At 48.3% G+C, this 26,740-nt stretch overlaps 2 protein-coding genes across 3 annotated transcripts in view; one reads left to right on the top strand and one right to left on the bottom strand.

Moving 5' to 3' along the window:
• The window catches only part of TADA1 (transcriptional adaptor 1), a 36,104-nt gene extending 18,953 nt beyond the window's left edge, over positions 1-17,151 (bottom strand). The window contains exons 1-3 of the mRNA XM_059728278.1: positions 16,915-17,151; positions 2,646-2,737; positions 1,481-1,546 (exon numbers count right to left, since the gene is read on the bottom strand). Of these exons, the coding sequence (XP_059584261.1) occupies positions 1,481-1,546; positions 2,646-2,737; positions 16,915-16,988 (232 nt within the window). The 5' untranslated portion in view covers positions 16,989-17,151. The remainder of the gene's footprint in view (positions 1-1,480; positions 1,547-2,645; positions 2,738-16,914) is intronic.
• Positions 17,152-17,205: 54 nt separating this feature from the next.
• PRDX6 (peroxiredoxin 6) overlaps positions 17,206-26,740 on the top strand; it is a 28,605-nt gene continuing 19,070 nt past the window's right edge. Inside the window, exon 1 of one of the 2 annotated variants that reach the window (XM_019486516.2) lies at positions 17,206-17,379. In XM_019486516.2, coding sequence (XP_019342061.1) covers positions 17,327-17,379 — 53 coding nt within the window. In that variant the 5' untranslated portion in view covers positions 17,206-17,326. Of the gene's footprint in view, positions 17,419-26,740 lie in introns of both variants that reach the window. The other variant, XM_006276719.4, reaches the window with a different exon arrangement.

The raw sequence follows: 26,740 nt of genomic DNA, 5'->3' as shown, positions 1-26,740 counted from the left end.
TCTAAACAAGCAATCAAATAGAAACTTACACCCAGTAGGAGAGTACATAGGTACACAAAAGCTAAAAAGGAGGGGCAAACAAATTTGGAAAAAAAATCTTCCTCAAAACAAATGGACAAACTAATTTCCTAAAGTCCAATACTCTTATTGATCTATTGAGACTCACCCATAAACCAATCTGACCAGCTCTAAGGTTTCTGTCATTTATTTCGAAAAAATAACCACAAAACACTGCATTTCTGAGGCTTTGCCCATCTGTGAACATCAACAATTTCAATTACTGTAGAACACAAATGCCTCCTAAGTACGTATAAATGAGTTCTCCCAATGCACTGAAGATCAAGTACTTTCTTGGTGCTTGTTATCAGTTGGATAACTTAAGGATCATGCTTGCAAAAAAAAAAAGAGTACTCAGCATTTCCCTCTGTTCTCTGAGGGAGCAGAGCAACCACTCTTTAAAAGCCTGCCATTCATTTAGTTGCCTAAAAAATTGCTGAGTTTATCCCCTAAGGTCTGGGCAAGAGAGACCTACTGTCACAGGGCATCCTTGTTACAATTGGGAATGGATTTTAGAATCCCTCATCAGTACCCTAAATACCTTTCTGAAGGGATAGCAAGGTAAGGTTTGGCCAGTTTTAGTCTAGATGCACTGTATTAGTTCTAGTCACTGCTGAGAAAAAAAAGACTGAGAAGCTGAAGGTATTGGGTGCAGAGTTTGGCTAGCCACACTCATGTGTTGTGAGGCCAGCACTAGCAAGCACACAGTTCTTAAGAAACATACTTATCCTTGAAATATGCAGCAGTTTCAAATACATATTCTAATGGATACATGTGCTAATGAATATCCTTCACTCAAAACGTTGTTTTTCCTTCCAAGAGATCAGATGTGAAGCAGCTGTAGGGAGTCAGCTGCTAGATGTTACAAACTCTCTGGCAGCTTTTAAAGTAAGGCTTACACATAGACACAAGAGTAAAATACACTCTGTACTCTGGAAGCAGGCAAGGACAGTCCACTTCCTAGGGATATCACCTATTAACTCCTCATCTTTTTCAGATTCCTTTTGTAGCTGGTCATTTTTATTGCAGCCTGCAAAACAGATCACTAAAGAATAGAGCAGTGTCCCTTCACTCCTCCCTGGGCACAGACCATGCACCCTTGCAGCTCCAGGAACTAGACAAGAATCAAACCAGGGACTTCTGTACAGCTATGCAGGGCACTAGTCTCTGGTCAATTTGTATTACAAAATAAGGACTTAATATACTTCATATTATAAGTATTTATATTGTAGCTGTAGTTAGAGGCTGGAGTCAAGATTCACACTGCATTATACAACATGGAGCACATAAGAGGTAGCACCTACTCCAAGGAACTGCCATTTAAAATGAAACCTAAGTATGTAATTCAAGAATAAAACCCACCATAAGACATGCAAAGTCTTAATGTAGGACTCAAAACAAAGAAACAAAACAGTTTACTTACCTGGTGCAGAAACCATGATTTGGCATCGGGTCAGAATAGCCAAGAGGAAGTCATTGTGAGAATGGACTGTGAAGAGACAGATAAGCTATGAGCAAGAAGGTTTCCTTGAAGACAGATGTCTATAATGACAACATGGCTAGCAGAATCTAAAGGCAACCACTCAAAGGTACTCTAACAGTGTTTAGGTTTAACCTCCCCTCCCCCCCCCCCCCGTCATGTTTCCATCATGCATTTATATGGCTGGTCAGTTTGTATCTTCTAGGAATTTTTTCCAGCTGATGTATGAAATTAAGATTAAGGAAACCAATTTATTAAAGAGGTAACTTGGTCACTGCAACTTGGTCCTTCTATATGGAAAAAAAAAAAACCTGTGTGTTCTGTATTCTTCTGCCCTCCCTTCCTCTGCAGTATCAATGATTGGCTGTAGCTGAAGATAAGATGCTAGACTGTATGGCCCTGTACTCCACCAACCAGAGACAACCTGAACAGGGGCCCAGGCAAATCAGCCCATATGGGGCCCTGCCCCCAGACATGAGGAAGCCAGCGGTGGATTCAGCAGCAGGGGGTGGGAGGGGAGAGGGAGGGAGAGGAAGGGGGGTGCCGCCAAGCAGCCGGATGTGAAGCTGGTGGCAGCGCAGAGTCACTACAGCTGCTCCGCCCAGCTCCACGGGGCCCCCCAAATCATAGGACCCAGGGCAGTCACCCCAATTCACCCCCCCTAGGGACAGCTCTAACAACAACGTACAGAGAATATTTATTCTCCTGAGGCCCAACTGGTATATGTGGCTCAGTGTTTAACTGACTTCCAAATTTGGGGTCAGGAAGAAGCTTACCTCAAACCAGATTGGCCAGGACTTTAAGAGATGTCCACCACCCTCTCAGCATGGAAGCTAGGTATCCTACTGTAGGTATTTCTCATCTAATTAAACTTCTTGACACTAAAGGGGCTAAATCATTGGTAGCACCTTTGTCACTCCTGTAGCATGCAATTTAATTTCCTGAAGATCGACCTGCTTTAAGACCAAGTGTCACGGGTTTCAATACAATGGTATTTGCATGATTACATTGCTCTACAAGAAGAAGCAGCTAACCCCAAACTTGGTATTTTCAGGAATAGGGGAGAGAGACAGGCAAAACCAAAAACTCTTTAAAGATGGTGTCTCACCATTATCTTGCGTAAGAAGTCTGCGAGCTTCTAGGTCAAACTCTTCTTTGCTGATCTTTTGCTTAAACCAAAGTTTCAAGTTTGCCCAGTATCTGTTAGCAAAAGAAAAGACATTAAGCCCTGCCTTCTAAACCACAGCATGTTTCCATTTCTTAAATGGACATTCATATAGTTTAGATCCAACATATTGTTTTATTTTTTAGAGGCCCTATACAAAATGCTTTAGAAGTAGAATGACTTCAGGTTCTCCTTTGGCTTGAAACAGCTTATCTATTATAAAATGGCTTCGACAGAACATTGCCATGAAAGCCAGCTTTTCCTGATTGGAGAATGAAAGCAGCAAGGTTTAAGGTACACAGCCTTGTTCACCTTGAGGAAGCAGGACACAGCTGCCTCCAGTTGGTAAGCCTGTTGTGGTGGGTGGGAGGAGGAGGAAATGGGTGCGGGGAGGCAGATCAATGCCCCCACAGCAAGGGAGGGGTTGGGGCTGGGGCAAGCTGCTCAGCCGGGGCACGGGCAAGCTGCGGGCATGGCAGCACTGGGAGCAGGGGCTATGCCCTGCTGCTGCTTGCCCAGCCAGGGCAGGGGGGGGACAAGGGCAACAGATGTAGGCACTGCATCAATGAGAGTGGGGGCTCTGCCCTGCTGCCACTTGCTCAGCCAGGGGCATGGCATGTAGGCATGGCAGCACGGAGCAGGAGCTATGCCCTGTTGCCACTTGCCCCCTTCCGCCTGGAGCAAGCTGTGCCTGCATCATGTCCCCCTAAGCTGGGTCAGCAGCAGGTCATAGCCCCTGCTCCCAGTGCTGCCGCACCCACATCCCACGCCCTCCCGCCCCGCTCCCTGAGTCCCACACCCCTCTGCCCCAGCTGGGCAGCTTGTCCCAGCCCCAGCCCCAACTGCTCCCTCGATGTGGGGGCGTTGATCTGCCCCCTCCATGTTCCTTCCCTCCCCCCTCCCATCACCACACCAGACTTACCAGCTGGAGGCAGCTGTGTCCAGAGTCCTTGAGGACTGCTGCCTGTTTAGTCTATGGCCAAATCTCCAAAGCAGCACTGAATCTTTGGATCCGATTCAGCCGAATCAAACTGGGACAGTGATTCAAGTCTCTGAATCGGCCGAATCTGAAGCGAATACTTCCCACTTTGCACAGGCCTAACAGTTACCTGTTGAATCGATAGTTTTGTAATAAATGAACTCTGGAAAGATTGTGGCTGCTGAGCCAGCAGGGGGAGCTAAAGGATCATTCAAGGTAAAAGGGAGAGATCTGTTACTAAAATAGTAGTAATAGTTCCCTAGTAACCAAGATGGTCCAGGGAATATACCCGAAGCAAAAGTTTTTTGGCAGTATCTTTTAATGGCCTTGCTATACATAGTTAGACAAGCTTTCTGGCATCGTGCCTTCCTCAAGTCTGGGAAAGAAACAGACACAACCCAAGCTAAATATCAGATAAAACAATTTCTTGTTTAAAACAATTATGAAAAGTAAAAATGGTTAACAAGGGAAGCAGGAAACCAGTGGAAGAAAGAAGTTTAAAAGAAGTAGTTACTGATTGGGTAAAGAATAGATGAAATAAAATAAACCTAATTGTGTAGAAGAATAAGACCATTCCAAAAGGAAGAGAACTGACATTATTTGTGGAGCAGAGAGGTTAGCAGAGGTAACCCCTTTGCTTTCATTTTTTCTTTTATGGCTGCCCATATGTTCCAAGCCAAAAAGCTGTCTCATTAGTAGAGGAAGGGCAAAGGTGAAGCTGGCTCTTGGTCTGCAGTTCTTTATCCAAAGGGAATGCAAGTATGTAAACTAATATATTAGAAGTCCCCAGGAACTGTGTTAGTACATAACACACTATAATAAATATTCAATATTTCTATTCCATTGTAGCTGTGAGCAAAGTCACCTGCAAGCCTTTTCAGTATTGTACAAAGTAGTCCTAACCCCTTTTTCTGATAGCCACCTCTGCTTCCCAGGCCTGCCAATAAATAGATGGCTGAGAGGCACATGTTTTTTGTGAAATCTTTTAATTGGATCAACTATATAGTTGGGAGAGCTGTTGGATCAACTTTTAGGCATCACTTTTTTCAGGCCTGAGACTACTCCAGGTCTCACACCTGGAGGGCTGCTTCACCTCTCCAACAGTTCCTGGACTATCACAGCTACAACAATCCAACCCTAATCAATACATGCTCATTTGTCTGTTCTTATTGAACACTTTACCAATTTCTCTGTATTCCTCTGTTTGCTAATTTCCTCTTGCCTATTCAACTTTGCCTGTTTTCTTCTCGTGATGGGATCCCATATAGTCTTAGTGACCAAATCCCCTTTTCTGCCTTTGGAAAAATCCCAGGACATTCTCAGCCATATTGATATATGCTGTACTGATGCTCTTCCAAGACTTTTCTTCATAGATAGAACCCAAATCTGTCAAGCTGGAAAACTTGTCATCTGAATTTCAAGCCCCATTCTTGTTTGAGGGACTGTAAGTCTGAAGGAAATTGTTTTCTTGGTTGCTTGCTTTGCCAGCATTTTTTCAACTATTTCACTTGCATGGAAGTAACACTCATATAGTAGTCATGCTCACACCTGCCCAAATATGGCAAAAGGATGAAGAAACTTTCTATAAATACAAATAGAAAGATGATCTATTTGATTTTTTGTTATGCCATCTGGAGATTCACAGTCATAGTTATTCCCCAGATACTTATGCATCTCCATCTCCTTGTGGAGGAAAAGAAAAACCCCCAAAAGCCCACAAAATATTCCAGCTGTAGCAAGCTGATTTCACTGGCAAAGTTCGATAAATTGTTCCACACTTCTACATACACCATTAGTACCACTAAGTGTAGGGCTGTCCAACTGGTGGCCTCAGAGACTCTGTCATGCAATCCATTTATACCAGGCACGGGCAATTTTTCCGGCCCAGTGGCCACCTGGGGAGTCGCGATGAGATGAGCTGTCGCAGGTCAGGCCAGCAACCACCTCCCTCCCCCTTCACCAAAACTCCCCATGGGGCTGCAGGCAGGCAGGAAGCAGTGTTCAGAAGCAGGAGAGGTGGGTGAGGCTGGGATCACAGAGCTGAGTCGCAGGGTAGTGACAGGTCCAGGGCACATGTAAGCATATATGCATGCACATGGTAGGGAGGAAAAAAAGGGGCTGCCTGGGCACTAGGCCCCAGGAGCCTGCTATAGGTGAGGGGTAAAGGAGGAAGGGGGGGGATGCAGTGGAACTTGCTTGGGTGGTACAGTCTGTGTTGCCCCCACAGTGCTCTGCCAGGGCAGTCCATGCTGCACTTCTACTGGCACCCACAGTGCGGCCCACCTGGGTGCTGCCCTGCTCTCCCCACCTCCAGCATGAGCGGGCAGGGCTTGGCCCCATGCAGATTGAGTGGTGATCTTTTGCATCCCCCTAATGAATTTGTAGGTGGCCACAAAATCACCTCTCAGACTTTGCTTGTGGAGGCTGAAGAGGTCCAGGTCCCTCAGTCTCTCCTCATAGGGCTTGTCCTGTAAGCCCCTAACCATATGAGTGGCCCTCCTCTGGACCCTCTCGAGTCTATCAACATCCTTCTTGAAGTATGGCGTCCAAAACTGGATGCAGTGCTCCAACTGCGGTCTGACCAAAGCCACATAGAAAAGCATCACCTCCTTGGATCTATTTGTCATGCATCTGCTGATGCTTGATAAAGTGTGGGTAGCTCTGCTGATGATTTCATCACACTGACGACTCATGTTCATCTTGGAGTCCACTATGACTCCAAGATCCCTTTCTGCTTCTGTGCTGCTGAGAGGGTCATTTCCTAGCCAGTAGGTGTGCTGGATATTTTTACACCCTAGGTGCAGCACTCTGCATTTGTCCTTCTTGTACTGCAGCCTGTTGTGTACTGCCCACTTTTCCAACCAATCCAGATCTGCCTGCAATCGTTCCCTATCCCCCAGTGTGTTCACTTCACCCCACAATTTAGTATCATGTGCAAACTTGGACAGAGTACATATCCAAGTGGAGCTGAATGGGGTACATGACATCTGGGCTCATGTCCCTAACAAGCAAAGCCCTAGGTCAGTGAGTGCCTTGTCCTAGCTCAGGGGTTGGCAAAATATGGCCCGCAGGCCGGAGGCCATTCTATCTGGCTTGCATGGCCCCTAAAAAATTTAGAAAATTAATATTTACCTGTCTTTGATTCCTGTCAAAAATGACAGGACCCAGGGGAAGCCCGACAGACTCCTGCAAACAGCAGGGCCCACCCAGCCCTGCCCAAAGTCCCAGGAGGGGCTTCCGGCCTGGGACCGTGAGGCTCCTCCGGCGCTGGAACCTTAGGTAAGGGGAGGGGGAGAAGGCAGGGGAGGACCCTGGGCAGGGAAGGAGCCTGGGGAAAAGCAGCCCCTCCACCGCCCCATGGCTGGTGCTCCTTGCTGCAGCCACTTGCAGCCCACATGGGGATCTCCTGAGCAGGCACAGGCAGCCCCATGTGGGCTGCGAGCAGCTGCAGTGCAGGGCGCTGGCCACAGGGAGAGGGTGGGGCCGCTTTTCCCGTGCTCAGCACCCGCTTGTAAGCCGCCCGATCCAGGCTCACCCGTGGGGCTGCGCACGGTGGCAGCAGCTGTGGCCCCCTCGCTTGCCAAGCCAGGCAGTGTTTGCTGCTGCTGCCTTCCTGGAGCTTGCACGCTGGGCAGCTCAGAGGTGGCGGTGGCAAACGCTACCTGGTGCGGCAAGCCAAGCATAGCCCTGACAGGCGAGCCCAGAGTTGGTGGGGCGCAAGCTGGCGGCGGGAGCAAGTTATAAGCTGGTGCTGAGCATGGGAAAAGCAGGCCCTTGCCCACCCCATGGCTGGTGCCTGCGCCTGCTCAGTACAGCCCTGTGCAGGCTGTGAAAGGCTACAGCAGGGAGTGCCAGCTGTGGGGCTGGGGAGGGGCTGCTTTTCCCCGCGCTCAGCACCAGCTCATTCCCTGCCGGGGAGCAGGGGGTTGGGGCCGCACACTGCCCCCTGCCTGTACAACGGGGCTGGGGGGCACTGGGAGTAAGCGCGTGCATGGGGCCCACACCAGTGTCCTGAGGCCAGCACCGGCAGGGCCCAGAGCAGAAGTACAGGGTCCCAGCCAGCAGGGGCTCTATGGAGCCAAGCCAGCTCCCCTCTCTCCCTGCTGGTGCAGCCCAGCCCGGCTCCACAAACCCCCACCAGCCTGCGCCCCACTCTGGGCCCCACTGGTGCATTTTAGTTGCACAAAACCATAAAAAAAATGAGGTAATATAATCTAGCCCCCTGCTCAAAGCAGGACCATCCCCAACTAGATCATCCCAGCCAAGGCTGTGTCTACCCAGATCCTAAACACCTCCAAGGATGGAGATTCCACGACCCATCTGGTAACCTGTCCCAGTGCTTAACTACCCTCCTAGTAAGAAAATTCTTCCTAATATCTAACCTAAACTTCTCTTGCTGCAACTTGAACCCATTGTTCCTTGTTTTGTCATCTGCCACCACTGAGAACAGGCTAGTTCCAACCTCTGGACCATCCTTCGGGTAGTTGAAGGCTGCTACTAAATCCTCTTTGTCTTCTTCTCTTCTCCAGATTAAAACTCAATTTCCCTCATCCTGTTTTATGACCGATTTATTTGACATTAAGAAACTGTAATAAGATACAGTAGCACCTGAATTCCTTACCCTTCTGCAAAAATGAGGGTTTGTGAAATATCCAAGAGTAGACAAAGCCATGGCAGACAGCTATGTTGGGACCAAGGTGCTCCAGCTGCTCAGAGAAGCCATTAGTACTCACTGAAAGAGATGCAACAAACCTAGAGGTGTACCAATACATTGGTCCCATATTGGATTGGCACCACTATAGGGAAAATTGACAGTATTGGAAATAGTCTTTTTTTGCCTGATGTGGTCGATAAGCACCCCGTGCATGTGCACAGCTGCAGCATGCACAGGGCCAGAAGCACAGCCTGTAGCGTGGAGAGCAGCATCTGGCTGGTAAGTCTGTTGTGGGAGAAAGGAGTGGAGGGAGGGAAGAGGCATGGGAGAAGGACAGAACAAGGCCTCCACAGTGAGGGAGGGAGTGGGGCTGGGGCAGGCGCTGCTCAGCTGGGGCAGAGTAAAGGACAAAGCCGCGAGCAGCTTGTCCGGAAGGTGAGGGGGGCAGCAACTCCTGCTGCTGCACGTGCCCCAGGAGGGCATGGGGGGGCATGTGCCCCCAGATCTGTGGGGGAAAAGGTCAGACTGCTGCTGTGGGCTGGGGCTGCGCCGAGCTCTTCCCAGTGGGAGTGCTGGGCCAGAGCTGCACTCAGGGTGGGCGACAGCAGCACTTGGGGGTGGGGGGGGGTGAGGAGGGGGAGATAGCTATGGCAAATTTTGGGGTGGTTACAGCTCCCCCAACACTCCCCTCCCAGTGCCACCACTGCCATCTGCCCCAAGTGCAACCTGGCCCAGCCCCCCACCAGGAAGAGCCTGGCGCAGACCCAGCCCCAGCCTTGCCCTGTGCACAGATCCGAGGGCACCCCCCCATGCCCTCACGGGCTGTGTGCAGGGCAGGAGCCACCCCCCTCCCACGTCCCGTGGACAAGTCATTTGCAGCTCCATCCTGCGTCCCGCCCCAGCTGGGCAGCACCTGCCTCTGCTCCACTCCCTCCCTCACCACAGGGGCCCCCATGGATAGATATAACTACCATTTAACCTTCTTCTTCCCATATTCTAGTCTAGTCCTACATTCCAGTAGAGTCTTTAAAGTTAATCATAATGCTGACAAACAATACATTTTTGAGCATTACCTTTAGTACCCTATACTAGTTATTAATATTTCCCCAGTGACAGGGAACCATCCTGGGGCCATCACAATGTCAGCCCACCCACCTGTCCCATGCCTCGCAGATGGCATCCAAAAATCTCCCCTGGCCCCATTGCTGGGCTGCACTCAGCCTCCTGCCCAAACTTAGCCACATGCCCCCTCACTGGGACCTCTGCTCCCACATGCACTCTGGGTTCCTGGCCCCTTATTAGGCTTCTAGCCCCTTATAATCTTACCCCCTCACTAAGGTAACTACTCCACCCCTTACTGGGGCTTCTGGGCTTTACACCCCTTGGGTCTAAGGTGTCTGTTGACGTGCCTGGACCCCACTCTCACTCAAGCCCCCCACTACACCTCACTCTGAACAGGCTTTGGGCCTTGCCTGGCCCTTGTGTTATTACCCAAGCCTCACTCCTATTCAGGCGTTGGGCTCAGGCCCTCTAGGCCCCCATGTTGTTGCCCAATCCTGGTGCTTCTCTCTCAGGGTGGGCTCCCCTAGCCTTTCCCCTCCACAGGGTCACCCACAAGGCAGTGGGAGCTCAGGCATTCCATAGCCCCATACTTACCTTTCATTGGGACACGTCGGTGTGGCCTTTCCTGGGGACTACCCCGCCACAGGCAGCCCCACCACACCATCCAACCCCAGCAGGGTATAGTTTTAGATCATTCCCCAGAACTAATTGCAGACCTACCTGTTCTGGTCTTTCCTCCCCTCACTGGGCTCCTGGATATTCTCCCTGGGCTACTCACTCCTGGGTACTCTGTTGCAGCCTCAATCACTGGGCCCTTCACTCCCAGGCCCCACAAGAAGCTGGGCTTCATCCTCCGTCATCTCAATGTGCTGGTTAGCTAACTACTAGGGCTGGGCGAGGCTTCGGACCATCCTTTGGATCCGGAGAAGCTTCGGATGCTCTGGCATCCGAAGCAGCATGTCTGGATCAAGCACTGGCTTTGTTAGGCTTTCCAAAGTGGTTCGGAGCTAGGTTCAGGACTTCTAGGTTCTGGGGCCCTGAACCTCTAGCTGCTGACAGGCAAAACTTGTGACATGGGTGCTTGTGCAACTGTGTCTGTCTTGGGGTGGTTGATTGTCTGTATTGATTATTTCCTCTCCTTAGTTTGTGGTTTTGTAGGTGTTAATCATTGCTCGTTAACACCTACAACACCACAGACTAAGGAGAGGAAATAATCAATATAGACAATCAACTGCCCCAAGACAGAGACAGTCAGTTGCACAAGCACCCATGTCACAAGTTTTGCCTGTCAGCAGCTAGAGGTGCAGAGCCCCAGAACCCAGAAGCCCTGCACCTATCTCCTTGACAGCTGGCAGGCTTCATGGCTGCAGCAGGAGCTACCATCCCTGCAGCTTTCACCCTGCTATGCCTTAACACACAGTGTCACCCATGTCACAAGTTTTACTTGTCTGCAGCTTGAAGTACAGTTCCCCCCAAACCCCTGCACTCATCTCCTTGAAACTTGGCAGGCTTTGTGGCCTGAACAGGGGCCACCACCCCTGCAGTTTTGACCTCACTGTGGCTTAACACATACATGTGACATGAGTTTTGCCCTCAAGAATTTGGGGTGCAGTTCCCCCCAACCCCATGCACCGATTTTCTTGAAACTTGGCAGGCTTCATGCTTTCAGCAGAGGCTACCACCCCTGTAGGTTTCATCCAAATCAGACAACAAACAACAAAGTTATAGATATTTCATTGATTCCCCATTATACGCTATGGCCAGATCTCTGAGGTGGCTCCAAAGCTTTGGAGCCGCTTCGGCCAGATCAAAGCAGGAACCTGGTCCAGAGCTCCAGAATGGATCGCTGGCATCCGAGGCAGGCGGATCAAATAGCTGCCTACTCGCACAAGCCTACTAACCACCTATCCCCACCCCCAGCCCCCAGTCAAAGGGATCTTTCAGCCTCTTTTAGGCTGTAGCCCCGCCTCCAGGTCAGTTGGCCAGTTGGGGTGCCAGTAGCTCTCCACAGCCTTGGCCTGCCCCTTGTGGTGGGCTTACTTGCTCTTTGGCCCTGGCCCCCTTGTAATGACCAGTCGAGATTCCCTGGCATCAGTGTCACAGCAGCTAACCTCCCTACTCAGCAGGGGTCCCCCCTTGGGCCCCACCATAAAGCCATCAACTCCCTCCAGGCTTTCCTAGAGCCCCAGAGATCTTCTATCCAGCAGCCTTTTACTTCACTGGGCTCATCTGAGTCCCTGGCCTCGGGCACAGCCAGTTCTAATCAGGGGCTTGCCTAACCTCTCAGTAGGCCTGCAGACACTAAGCCTCTTTCCTAGGCTGGTCTGGCTCTTCCCTGGGCCTAGATGTATATGGCCTCTCCTCAGCCCCAGGCCAATAGCCACTTACTCAGAGCTTAGGACCCACCGGGTCCCTAGGAACCTCCCTCCTTCCTCCTAGTTCCTACTGTTGACGTCCAGAATATTTCTGGGAGCAGAAGTACGCTGGCCAGATGTTCACCCTTCAGCTCCCCAGTTTCAACTGCTGTCCCTGCTCCCTAAACCTGCTCTTATACTCAAGCAGCCAAGCTCTCCTCCAATCAGGCAGCCTTCTGGCTGTCATATGACCCCCTGATTGGCTCTGTAGTCACCTACAGGCTGCTCTGCTACCTGCTCAGGACCCTAAAGTGGCAAGTACCCACAGGTGCACCACGACATCCCCCCTATCCATTCAATCTGAATTAAGGTACAGCAGCAAAGGACACAAAGTTTAATTCTACATTTAGTGTAACAAGGAAAAGGAGCACAATCCCAGTCAGGAACACAAATCAGCTCACCAAATTAATACAAAATGGAAGAGAACTGTGTTAAACCAGTGAAATTTGAAAAACCACTACTGGTCCATGGAGAATAAGAGCACATGGGGAGCAGTGTGGCTTAGCAGACAGTGCACTGGCACAGGTTTTGAAAGACCTGGATTCCATGCCCAGCTGTCAAAGGTCCAATGGGAGACTTTGGAAAAGTCACTTCACATTTCAACATCTCAACTCCCCCTTCCATGGGGCAGGACTATGGATACGTATGTCCTTTGTAAAGTGCTTTGAGAACCACAGATAATATTCCAGAATTCTAATAAAGTAAGGTTTCAGCCCTTGTGGTTAAGAGCATCCCCACATTAACAAAAAACACCATTACCATCCTCCCCCTTCTAAGCCTGCAAACAGATCTCCTATCTGCTGCCCACAGCATTCCAACACAGCAGTAGCATGGATCAATAGGAGAATTATTAATTACAGCAGAAGAAGGCATGTCATTATTCACAGGGTAAGCCTCTTCCCCAGGAGCCCTCCCCTTTCCCCAGCAAAAAAATTGGAAGTCAGAGCAGTTAAGAGCTTTAAATACAGATGCGCTTTCCTTTGGGAATCAAGAGCCTATGGCATGAAATGGGATAGCATGCCTTCTCCCATCTAGTGTTTTGAAGAGGCAGAAGATACAGCCCTGTGAAGAAGCACAGAATATGAAGCATTAGTAGATGGACAGCAAGAACCAGGCTTCTCCAAGTGTGAGGCAATGAAGTAATGGTGGGCTTGAGCAGGGCAGGCATAACTGACCAGGCAGAGCACAGGCACAGGGTGGCAAATTGTATGCATGCTTCTTTTGCAGCCCCCTACACCTGGTGTATGCTCAATGGGGACCACTTCTGGAGTCTGGGCATGTACACCAAGAAGTGAGCAGGGCATCTCAAATGCTGCCAAGCTGCTGCTCCAGGGCTCTGTCTGGTGACTGCCCTTGCCGGGTCCCAGGTACGTTACAAGGAATGGCAGCAAAATCTCATTTGCCTAGGGTGGCAAAAATCTTTGCACCCCTCCTAGGGTCAAGAGGCCCAAGTTTCATAGCATGTCTGGTTAGTGCCAATCAGTTAAAGATTTTTAAATGATGCCATATGAATCATTGACACTTCCTTACCAGGCTTCCATCAGATGTGCTTCCCTTTGATAACACAAATTTCCACACACTGAAATCCCACCAGCTTCTGGAGACTTGGACCAGACAAAAGCCAAAGAATAACTCTAATTATGGGTAGGGTGGATAAAAATCAATGATAAAAAAAAAAAAAAGTAAAAGATTGTTTTTATTTAAATCAGATCTATTTAATTGTATTTTTAAGATGCTTTTTTAATTAAAAAAATAAACCTATATAAAAGATACTTTTAATTCAAGATATGTTAAAGCTCAAAGAAATCCTCATGCAATAGGGATTATAGCTGCTAACTGCATATTCTGTGAAAGAATATATTCGCATGACTTTTTTAGAAAAGATATATAAATAGGCCACAACAGGCCATGGGGCCCAATCTTACAGGATTCCCAGAGGCTCCTCTATAGATTAGTAAAGATTAAACAAAACCACTGTACCCAATGGGATTCAGTGCTCAGTCTACAAGATACCATTAAGCATGCTTAGTTTCATTTCTCAAACTGTGGATTTGTGTCGCCAAAGATAACATCCTTATTAACAGCAGTATATTGAGATGAGAAATAACAGAGCTGATTACCTACTGTCAGCCCTCTTGTCTCCCTACAAGTTTGTGTACGTGGAGTTAAACCCGTACCTCTCCCTAAAAGGGCAAAGTTTCAAGAAGTTAAATTAATAGCGAAAGAATTGTTAGGAGTGGAGTAGATCTGGGCAAGGAAGAACAGTATGGAGATAAATGCAAGGAGGGAGGGGCAGTAGAAACAAAAGAGAAACATTTTGAGCAGAATATTCCAGAATTCTTGAGGGATACGTTTCTAAGTATAGCCTCTCCATTGATTTGAGATCTAACGAGGGAATGGTATGGTAGAAGGTAAAACCTATCATGGCAGCAGACTTGCCAGGCTGTAAAAGAGAGAAGAAAGCTAGAAAAAAAGTGAAGAAAGCACCAAGCTAATAACAATATACGGCTCAGAGCTCATTTGATGTCCTAATGCAGCAAGGTAAAAACATCCCCCCCATATCTATGATTAATCTAGTGAACTGGAGATGGTTCACCTCCCAGTGACCTTACAAGTACCTGCTTCAATTAGCTTTGGTAAATAAAATAACCAAATCATAATTTTCTGATGTAGCTGCAAAATGAATCTGAAAAAAAACTCAAAATAAATCACCACTTTAAATGTATAGTGTACTTTCCAAAAATGAAAGCTACACCTATCTCAGAGTTGTGAATAATATGTATTAAGGTTATATCAAACAACAAGAATGCACTTTTTGTAGAAAACAGTGATTAAAATCGAGGTTCTCTGACCAGTTATTTAAATTGTGATTTAAATAGATTTAAATCAAGTCTACCCTGATGATGGGCATGTTTTTTGAGTGACAATAGTTCTTTATATTGGTGCTAGAACTGCTATTATAGCACTGATACTACTGCAACACCATTCTTTGACCTTAATGCTGTTTCTACACCCTTTGAGTTAAAATAATCAACTGGGGGGGGCGGGGGGATTGTGGGCTAAAGTTATGGCTTGCTACAAACACCACATAGCTCCATAGATCTCAAAACACATTTTACAGTGGATACAAATGCCATTGCCATTCTTTTGCAGATGGGGAAGCAGGTGCAAAGATGCAAAATGTTTTTCTGTGGAGCTGCATGAGAAAACAAGGAACTGAAGCCAACGGAACCTGCTTGATTTCCTGCAAGGCTGCTTATACAAACAGAAGCATGTAGCATGTTATTGAACCTGTAAAAAAGCCATTTGGGTTGGCTCTAGGGTGGGGGCTGCACTGGTGCATGTGTACCCCCTCTTTGATTCCTGGGTCCAAAGGTTAAAGCCAACTGCCTGGCAGTGGCTGCAGCATTTCTAGTCAGGCAATGTTGAGAAAGTCGCTTGGCTTCATGGCTTATTACCATCTAGCCCAGGGGTGGACAAAATGGTAGATCTGGCTGATGAATGAACTCCATTTCCCAGCAGCCCATGCCTGTGTGGAGACCCCAGCAGCAGCTAGGCTGTGATAGTGCAAGGCCAGAGTTTCCATGAAAACCAACCCCAGCAGCACTGGTAGGGTTCACAGCAGGGCGCAGAGCTGCTCCGGAGCCCAGCTGGGATCGTGCAGCAGTGACAATGTGGCCCAAAGCCAGGCCAGAGCTGTGATCTACAGCCTGCACGATCTGGGCAGGGTCCAGGCTCCTTGCAGTGGTGACAGTGTGGTCCAAAGCCAGTGCAGAGCCATGATCCACTGCCTGCACACCCCTGCCCGGAGCATGCAGGCTGCAGATTGCAGCTCTGCCCTGGCTCCAGACCATGCTGTCACCGCTGCAAGATCTCAGGCAGGCTCCAGAGCAGCTCCCTGCCCTCCCAGCAAGGGTGGCACTAGAGGGGGGATATAGCCACCCCAAAATTTCCAGTAGGCCCCTATAGCCTCCCCTCCAAGCAGCACCACCACTGCTGCCTGTCCTGCACAGGCATTGGCAGCTGAGCTTTCCCCGCTCCCACCTGCAGCACAGCCCCTCCCACAGGAAGAGTCTGGCACTGCTGCTGTCTGACAGTGCTGCTGCTGGGGCTAGTCTCCACAGAAACTGACCCCAGCCACCTGGGCAGGGACTACTGGGAAATGAAGTCCACTGACAGCTGAACTTTGCCCACCCTGATTACTTGATCCCTTCTAAACTCTTCATCCCACAGGCATTTTTAATTGTCTTGATGTTGCACCAATCAATCTAGCCTTTCCTCTGCCACGCTGCTGTCTCTTCACTGCTCCTGGTCACAAAGCTCCTATTCCACAACCCTCCCTGAAGTTGCCTTTTTTTAAACTTTCTTTTTGTTTCAGTCTTAAACTAAGGGCTCTGCTACATGTTCAAATTAAAGCCCAATCAAAACCGCCTCTACACTTGTTACACATTTTCAAGCACTCACTCTAGAGCAGGCCTGCTCTTTTTGTAGCTGCATAGTCCTTTTAATCCTGTGATCGTTACTTTGCAATTGTGGCCAGTCTACACCAGTTAATTGTGCAATAATGATTATTGTGCGCATGTGGCAGGGCTACATCTATTGCACGATTAATCGAGTAACTGTCTGATAAGTATTTCGCATGTGTGGCGGGTTTACTTTTATGGCACGACTGACCAGTTTACGGAGAGATACACGGGCCCTCCTGCACGGTCAAATGAAAGCGGGATAGAAACCAGCTCCATGTTTCTAAGCCCGACGCCTGCAGTGGGGCGGGATAATCACCGCGGTGCTGCGAGACCTGCCCCGCCCGTGGCCCGGCTCCAGCCCCTGCCCAGTAGGCAGCAGCAGCCCCGCGGCGGAGCCGGGGAACTCGGGCCCAGGCCCCTCGCCGGCGGGCAACGCTGCCAGGCTAGGCTTTGCAGGAGGGAAGGAAGGCGGCGGAGCGGGGCCGGCCTAGCTAAGCCCCCGGGCCCTGAAGCAGGGGCCCGGCGGGATGGCATGAGCCTGGGACAGGAGAAGGGGCTGCACACACGTCTGCAGCCCCAAGAGAGGGGCCGAGTGTCCGGGCGCGGATGCGGGGCGGGGCGGCCGGAGCGCACTCACTGCTTCACGTTCTCGCCCAGCGCCTCGCTCAGGTTCTTCTTGGCCGCCTCCAGCTCGCTCACGTAAGTCGCCATTGCTCGCGGCGGCAGCACCCGAGCTCCCGACCTCCCTCCCGCGCCGCGGCGCACGCTCGGCGGCGCGCGGCAACCGCGCAATCAACCCCGGCCGCCTCTTGTGTGTCGTAGCTACCGCCCGCGCCTCGCTTGCTTCCGGGATGTTGCGCTGGTCAGGGGGGGAGGGTCATGTAACACCCCCAACTCGGGGCGGGGCTGAGCCCGCGTCCGCTTCTGCCTGGGGCCCCGCCCCGCCCCCGCCCTGCTGCCGCGCAGCGACGCGCCGCGCCAGCACTCCCACGCAGCTGCTCTGTGCGCCGGGTGCTGCCACAGGCACAGCCACAGCCACAGTCATAACCATGCCGGGGCTGCTGCTCGGGGACGAGGCCCCCAATTTCGAGGCGGACACCACGTACGGCCGCATCCGTTTCCACGACTTCCTGGGGGACTCGTGAGTGACGGCGGGGACGGGACGGGGCGCTGGGCTGGGCTGGGCTGGGCTGGGCTCGGTCGGCTCGGCTCGGCTCCCGCGTCCCGCGGCGGGCTGTGCTTCCGAGAGGCGAGGGGCTGAGCCAAGCTGCCTGCCTCCTGTGCTGAGAGATGTGTTTATGTACGTGTAGCTAGACACGTATCTGCGCGCGCGCACACGTATTTGGGATTTAATTGCTTTTGGACTGAAATACTTATACATATAATATAGTATATAGAGGTGAGACAAATATGTGTGTGTATAGATGTGTGTGTGCGTGCGCATGTATTATATAAGTATAGCTATAAACATATATATACTTACACATATATAAGTATACTTACATATATGTGTGTGTGTGTGTGTGTGTGTATAAGTATATATATTTATAAGTATTTCAGTCAATTAAATTCCAATTTAAAAGCTAAAATACTTATACACGTAATTTAGTATACAGAAGTGATATATACATTATATATCTATATCCCTTTAGATAGAGAGGTAGATACCCCCACACACACGTACTTCCATCCTCTATATGCTGTATTGTATGTATAAGTATTTCAGTCCAAAGGCAATTAAATTCCAATCCCCAAATATCTCAGCCCCGTCTCCATGTCTGCCAATATCCCCCTGCTCTATTTTAAACCAGGCTGGCATCCTACATGCAAGCCCCAGGCCTGGGAATTCAGATGCCCCCATTAAACTTGATGGGAGCCGGGAGGGGAGTGCGCTGGGTCCTGTGGCATTTCCAGAGAAGCGGTGACTCTAGGCAGGGGCAGATCCAAGATTTTGAACAGGAGGGAGCAGTTGGTGAAGTGCATCATCACATATAGAGTAACACATTTTTCTCTGGTTCAGAAAGAAACCAGGAGCTTTACACAAAGCTAAGGGTCTAGGGCTGTATTATTCTGATTAACATTGAACAAAAAACAAAGGTAATTTCATTGGAATGAGTTAAAAAACAATCGGCAGGGCTGTGAAATGGGGGCTTCCTTAGCAGTTTCAGCTAAAAGCCTGTATTCTGCAGTTCTGCTGTTTGTCTTGACTGGTGGAACATCAAGACCAGTAAAGAGAAGAGAGGGGCATTAACATCTGTGGGATGAAGAGTTTAGAAGGGATCAGATAGATAGTGAGCCATGAAATCAAGTGATTCCTTCCATGCTGTCTGAACAGAAATGCTGCTGCCACTGCCAGGCAGTTGTTTTTTAACAGTGGATGGAGCGGGGGAGGGGGGCGTGCAAGTGCACCCTCCCCTCCCCTTAGTCCACCCCTGGTTAAAGGATTAGGGCAGGGATTCTCCACCTGGGTGCTGGGGCATGCTGGGGTGCCGCATGATCCTTTCAAGGGCACTGGGGGTTGCCGTGCAGTGTTAGGACTGCCGTGTGTGAAAGCATGATTCACGAGATAAACCCAGAGACTTCAAATAGGAATTCATATTGTTAAAAACACTGTGACCTGTTGTGGTCTTTCTAAGTTCTTTGCAGCAGAAGAAAATGCTCTGTTGTTTTTCTGTTGTTCTAAAACAATGAGTTATGAAAACTAAGCTGACATATTCTGAGAGGAGCCTCAAGTCCGATGCAGGATGTCTTGAGTCTAAAAAGGTTGAGAACCACAAGATTAGGGAGAGGGATGGGTTTTGCTCTTCTCCTACAAGTGGCATCACTGTCGCTTTTATCTTTGAAGGATCTTGATCTTAAGGTTAACATCAAGAGAACTGAGTCAATTTTTTCTAGGCACCAAGTCTGCCAAACCCTGCCAGTTTTTCTCATTCCCTCTTCTATCACCCCCCAAGCCTCACCTATGTGAGGGAGGGTTTGCAGCCTAGATATGGAAAGACAGACTCTCCCTCCCAATTTTCTGACTAGATAAGCTATTCTGGCAAAAGAATTGGCAATAGAACTGCATCTCCACCTAGGCTTTGGCTGTCCTACCTGGGTTGATCAGGTGAATGATTTGTTTTGTGCTTCTGACACATATGCTGGTGAAACTCTGTGTAGACCAGGCCACATTTGTGTCTAATTCTGTTTTGCCTTGTATCAGTGTAAGTCTAAAATAACTTGGTTCAATGAGACATTCCAGATTTATACTGGTATAACTGAGAGCAGCACTTGGACAATGTCCTGCTTCTACATCTGTGCTGCTAAGCCGACTTGCACATACTTGCCACAAAATAATCAGATTTCTCTCCCCGTTTGTTACATTGTATACGTCAGAGCTATGCTCTCATCTGAATGTTTTGAGAAGAAAATCAAAATTAAAAGGTCTAACGGTTGATGAGACGGACTTGTTAGAGAAGATAAAAGAGCTGTTTCATAATAGCTTCCTGCTTGCCTGCAAGTTTTCCCCCTGATTTCCTCATGTTAGATGTAACAGAATATTGCTGTATGGACAGACCAGTACTAAAGCTGTCCTCCCTTAAGAAGTCATCAGTTGCAAAGTAAAGGAGGAAAAAGAACTTCCAACAAGTGTGGCCTGAGATACTCAAAATAAATACCACATATAGTTTTGCCCCAGAAGAAAACATACATGAAATGAAAGAAGCAGTCGTAGTCTTAATGCATAATTAATCCACACACGAGTCTGTTAACCCACTGGAAAAATTGAGACCCATTTTGTCATATGGATGTTATGGATATGGTGCTATGTGGTACTATGGATCTCCAGTGACTATTCTTTGGACCTCTTTGCTTGGAAATAAGCAGGGACAGATTTAGAAAGAAAAAGTAGTGCCTTGCCCGTATATTGTGTTCTACGACCGGAGACGACACAAGGAGATTCTGCTGCTTGTTCTAGAATATGCAGTCCCTCTGCTTCCTCACATGCTTTGATCAGCAGTGACATGGTTGACAATACTGATTTTTTTTTAATTGTCATTAAGCTTCAGATGTAATCCCTTAAATGCTGTATTTACCTAAATACAAGACAACCCTGAATTTAAGATGACCTCCTAATAATTAGATTCTGTATACAGAAAATGTATAAATGTATTATAATTTTCCATGTATGGGATCTAATGATTGGAGGATCATCTTAAATTAATTCCCTCATTACTGCAGGTGGTGGGGGCAGAGGTGATGAGAGGGGCAGTAATGAGGCAGATGTGGGGGGACAGACAGTGGGGGAGGCAGTATGGGGGGCACACGGTAGAGCAGGTGGCGGGAAGGCATTATGGGGGCAGGCAGTGTGCACATTTGGGGGACAGACAGTGAGAGGCAGGCAGTTTGCTGTCTGCCCCCTGCAGCCTCAGACCTCCAGTCCCCCTTCCCCTGCCCTCTTCCCCCCTCCACGGTGCTTCTGTCCCCCACAGCCTCTGGTCCCTGTCCTCCCTTCCTCCCATCTCCTCCCCACTCCCCAAAGTCTCTATCTCCCTGCTTGCCCCTTCCTGGGGCACTGAGCATAGCTTCACTGTGAACCCATAGCAGCCACATGGAGCCAGCATTGCTGCTACAAAGCTGGGCTGGGACATGTGCTCCACGCTGCAGCAAGGATGGAGCCTGCCAGTGCAGAGCAAAGGTAAAGAGGAGTGCGGCAGAGGGATGAAGACTGGGGGCAGTGGGGGCTTGAGGCTGTGGAGGAGGAGTGACAGGGGGTGCAGAAGCAGCACAGCACAGGACAGGCAGCAGCTGCAGCTCCAGCCCCAGCCCAGAGCTAGGGCTAGAGCTGGAGCAGCTGTCTCCCCCTCCCCACCACCTCATACTCGATTGTAAGGTGAGGGGCATTCCCCCCATGTTGAATGGGGAAAAAACCCTCATCTTCTAATTGAGTAAAGACAGTCAGTTCCTTCCTCTCTCTTTCCCTCCCTCCTCCTCCCCACCCCCCCAATCTCTCAGCAGCTGTTCAGACTGTTGGCAAGTCTGTCTGTGCAAGTTTCATCAGGGTGGTAGATCCTGAATGTGGGCACACCTAAACTGGTTTACACCTGGCTTAATTCAGACTGCTGAGCTGCTTGTGGAGTTGTCTCCACAGACAGAGCTTGCTGTGTCAGTTTGTACTTGATGCATATTGTCATTTTTCTCTCAAACATAGACTAAAGTCTTCTTGAAATCAAAGCTTCTATTCTGGCAACCTTGACAAAAACAATCAAGCTCAGGGAAGTGGAGAGATTGTCCATTTTAACCTTTTAGAATAATTTACCTTCTGGTATAACAGAGTGACTTGTGCAAGCTAGGAATCTGCACTCCCTTCCCTGAAGGCTTACTAGACAACCGCAGGATCTTCCCATTCAGAAGCCTTCCACCACCTCCTTTTAGTTGCAACTCACTTTCTCTGCACGAGGTTGACCTCCTGATCTCTGTCCAGCATTTCACCTCAGGAATGCTGTATTCATAGACATTGTTCATGGCCTTATATAACTAATTTCTGCCAGTTATGTAAGCCACAAGCAAAGTCTATGAAGTGTTGGACCTCCTGAGGTCACTAAGGAGTCGTCTTGCTGTTTACTTTAGTAGGGATGAGATTTCACTCTGCCATCGAGAGCAATTCTGTCCTGTTACTCAAAATGTTATATTACCATCTCTAAAAGGTAAAGTAGAGAAGAACGTGGCTAAGGAAATGCTTTAAAAATCAATTAATAACAGTGGCCTGACTTGCAGGGATCACAGGACCGTCCTCTCCTGTCAGGTTGCTTACCACCTTGTTACCTGAATTTGCCCAGTGGAGATACTTGAGGCTTAAGTAATGCTTAAAGAGTGCTTTGGGACACTGTAGTCCCCTGAATGTGCTATTTGTAGTTAGGTCAGGGTCCCCAGGCTTTTTTTTTCTTGCTCATTTTTTTTTTTTTTTTACATGTATAAAAGAAAAAGATCAACAAACTATACAAATGATGTGCTAATCATTTTCAAGGTGGCATTAACTATACTGATGACATAATTCAGTTGTTTGCCCATGTTGCAGAGCAATTCTGTGAGTTTATAAAAATCTGTCCAACTTTACATCTTGTTCTGTTTTATCCCTCTCCTGGGTTCAGACATATTGAAAGGAGGAGTAACAGGCTGAGGAAAGAACCATGAGGCAGTCTTAAAGAAAAGAGGAGTAGGGACAAAAAAAATAGAGGGATAGAGATGGTGAAGGATGAACTGACAAGAAGGAAACTGGGAAAAGACAGACATTCATTGCATTTATTCACATAATTTCAGGAAAGCTTTCCAGATCTTTGAGAACACATCTTGGGCATTTCTGTTGTGACAAAACTCTTTTCATAACGTCAAGGCTTACTGTCTCCATGTTCCAAGCGTTGGGTCCCTTTTTGATTTCCACTTCTGTAACACTTTCCTCCTAGCAATGACTTGTGCTATGCCAAGCCAAGGTTTTGTATTTGTTCCATTTACAATTAGTTTACATTGGGCTTAAAATTACATGATGTCTTGTAACACAATTTTCTGAGATGAGAACAAAAAAATCCCTCGATTAACTTCTGCTCAGAACTAATACAGGTAGAAAGTTCCCAAAGCACACAGATCAAACTAGTCCTTGCTGAGTCAGCACCAGTGTTTGTCTGATATAGTAGTCTACAGTTTAAGGCTGGGGAGGTCCCAGTGTATGCTCCATCTCATTTTCTTCTGAATTAATCTTTAAATGGAAGTGAAAGGAACACTGCAGAATGCTAGCTAGAATTTGCTCCCATTGCCCTAAGTCTCCCTCTCATTCTGGATTTAATTCAAATTCAGTGGACAGGTATACATAGAGCATAGCTACAGACACTGGTAACTTTTGGAGAAATGAAAGCACTTCTGGTGGGAGGAGACTGAAGGCATCGGAATCAAACTGCATTTTCAACAAGTTGCTTAATAATGTACCTCCTTTCCCCAATTCAGCCTGGCCAAATGAGGGTACTTGCCATAAAGTTTCAGGTTACGCTAGATAGTATTTAAGAGTGATGGTGTTTTTCATTCATAAACCTAGTGTGTGCCATGTACTCCTCACTGCTGCCATAATTGGAGATCAGTTGTCTGAATAGACGACTTGTCTGGAGGAAGGATGAGGAGTCATCTGAATGAAGCATATAAGCAAGTGGCAACACATTCTACTTCTAGCTGGAGCCTGTCCAGAGCTCTGCAGCTCAGAAGTTCAAACCATTGTGCTATCTGGGCTGGGATCATTACCTAGGGTTAAGCTGAAGACTCTAAACCCACCTTCTCATCTAGGGAATGATCATGCTTGAAGGGAAATTCGGGGTTTGTCATTGGGGCGTATAAGAAGGTTCTTAACATTTTTAAAGAAAAAAAGTAGATAAAAATAAAACCAGCGTAGGGAGAGGAATTCAAAATAAACAGGATTCTAGGAAAGATCTTCATATTGGGTTTTTTCCCCAGTAGAAATTCTTAGTCATGGCATTTGCTGTTGAACTGCCTAGCAGTGGGGCTAGATTAGCCTTGACTGAATTTCCTTAGGCAGCTGGATACCAGGGTATTTGCCTCAGCATGGTGCCATCTGAGTGCTCCTATAGAGGGACCACATCAAGCAATGTTTAAGGAAATGTTTGTTGTTTCTGACTTATCACAAACTATTATGTAGCCAGGGAAATTGTCAAAATTATCTATTGTTTGTAAGGCTTTTGGAACAGCATGATCTGGGTTTGTAAGAGGAGGTCATCTGCATATAAAAGGATCCTTGTCTTCTGAGGCATTCTCGAAATCTTGCTGTTCCCATATCAACACTGCATGTGATTCTAATGCAAAATTGAACAGGGATGGGGAGATGGGGCTTGCCTGTCTAGCTTCTGAAACAGGTCAAAACAGAACAGGAGGAATGGAGGGAGAAATGCCATTTGCTAGGGTATGGGAGTTGGGATTGCGATACAGCAACATCCTCCATGAAATAATGGGTTTCCCCAGCCCAGATGGATGCAAAGTAAGAAATTGATATTGCCATTTCACTCTGTCAAATACTTTTTCTGCAGCAAGTGAAACAACAGAATTTGAATTCCCAGGATGCTGGTGAAATTCTGTAATGTGAATCAGCTGATGCCTCTTGTCTGAACTGTGCCTTTTTTAATACTTTTGCCCTGAGATGAACAATATTGCTCATTAGCTCTTTGAACCCTTAGCTAATATTTTTCAAGTACTTTTATATCAGCATTGACTAAGCATATAGTCTACAGCTGTTACATATTTTGTTTCTTCCCCACTCTATCAGGTTTAAGTAACACAAAAATGAAAGCTTTCCATCTACCAGAAGGGAAACATCTCTGTGTGGGACTTCTTTACATATGACACAGGGTGAAAGATCAGCATATCCTTGATGCTTGGTAGGATTTTAGTGTTAGGCCATCAGGGCTGGGGCCTTGCTTAAACTCATTCCCTCTGTGGCCTTGATCATTTCCTCTGATTACAAAAGAGAGTTCAGCCTGGCCTGTTGCTCTTCTGAGATTTTTAATAGTATTATTGACTCCTTGAGGTTAAATAGTACCGTATTTTCGTGCATATGCCCCACACACAGGTATAACCCGCACCCATGTGTAACCCACGGGAAATTGCGTTTTTGAAAAATAATCCATGCATACCCTGCACCTGTGTATTCTCCGCACCCCCTTGTGTTCCCTGCATCCCTGGGTGAGGATTCCAAGCCAAGCGGCGCCCCCCGCTGGGCCCTGGAGGTGCTGCTGGGTGTCCACTACATGCCCCAGCAGGCAGCGGCCGTGGCAGCGGCACCCCCGGGAGAGAAGGAGATGGAGGGCGAGGCCCCGTATACACGGGGAGGCAGCGCAGCCTGGCCCCCGTGGCAGTGGCGGCACAGCCCGGCCTGCCTGGGCCCAGTGGGGAGGTGGCACAGCCCACGCCAGCCCCTGCGGCGGCGGCGACAGAGCCCAGCCTGCCTGGGCCCAGCAGGGAGGCGGCGCAGCCTGCCCTGGCCCCGGCCTCCGTGGCAGCAGCGACAGCACAGCCCAGCCCCGGCCCCCACAACGGTGGCTCAGCCCAGCCTGCTCAGGCCCAGCGGGGAGGTGGCGAAGCCGGCCACGGCCCCGGCTCCAGCCCCCGCAGTGGCAGCAGCGCAGCCCGGCCTGCCTGGGCCCAGCGGAGAGGCAGCGAAGCCGGCCACGGCCACAGCCCCAGCCCCTGCGGATAAAAAGTCCGTGGATAGCCTGCACCCCTGTATAGCCCGCACACATCCATTTTTTTTGTAAAATCGTGTATACCCTGTGGGATATATGCACGAAAATACGGTAAATAGTTTGTAAAGGGGCCTGATAGAATTTCAAAGAGTGATTGTTCATCTCTCATGGATTAGTAATAACCTACTTTTGTCCTGTTTTAATACAGGGTGCATCTACATGAGATATTTTGTGTGAAGCTGCCTAATTAGCTCCATGACAAATGCCTTGTTGTCTACACGTGCAGCATTATTAGGCCGAAGTAAACAAACTCCGCAGCAGGGTAGCACTTGTAAATAGAAGTGCTACCCTGCTGCAGAGTTTTTAAGTGTGCAGCAGTGCATGTGTAGACACTGACCCAGCTGGCTGGGGTACAAGGGTACTTCAGTCTGGGGGCTGCCCCCTCCCCCTGGCTCCCTGCCAGCTGGGGCTGCTGCAGCCTGGCTTAACATGCTGCGGTTCCAGGCACACATTCAAGCAGCATGCCTGGGAGCAATAAACTCCTGTGCAATAGGCATCAGAGTTTATTGCTTTGCATTAATTGCACATGTAAGCACACACCCACTATGTACGACATTTGGCTTCTCACCTTTAATCTGTATGTGAGGGATTTTTGTGCTCTCTCCTGGCTCCAGTACACTTTTTTAAGTCTAAAAAAAGCAAAACCAGCTTGACTAGAGCCAAGCCTATTTACTTAAGATTAATTACATTTTTGTGGTTGTTTACAAATTCAAAATTCTTTGCTTTAAGCTCTTCAGTAAATTCCATGAGTGACATCTAACTAGTTTTCTTCTACCCTCTGAATAGGAAGTAATCCTGCTCTTATATAGGCTTTTAGTGTATAAGTTCCAGACCTGATGCTTAACATTGGTTTGCAGACTCTGACCTGATATAACATCCAAGGACCCAACTGCATGGTTCTCATCTGTGTTCTTTTAAATGAAGTTCCAGTCCACAAAATAGAATGGGGGCACAGCCATGATCTCTAATGTCTCCAAATCATGACAGTGCTACAATTTTCACTTTTTCATTCTTCTGCCCTCACACAGTAAACAGTTCTGTTGTGGTTTTTCAGTTTCCAAGTGCAGCAGCAGAATGTTAAAAGTCAAACAGACATTTTTTGGTGCATCTTTTGATATTTCTGAAGGCCATTTCCATTAAGTTGTACACAGCTTCTGACAGATGCTAACTGTAGAGGCTAAAGAGTCTGAC

Source organism: Alligator mississippiensis, chromosome 5, assembly GCF_030867095.1.
Source record: "Alligator mississippiensis isolate rAllMis1 chromosome 5, rAllMis1, whole genome shotgun sequence".
Classification (NCBI taxonomy): Eukaryota; Metazoa; Chordata; order Crocodylia; family Alligatoridae; genus Alligator; species Alligator mississippiensis.
This window is presented reverse-complemented; position numbering and strand designations above follow the sequence as displayed.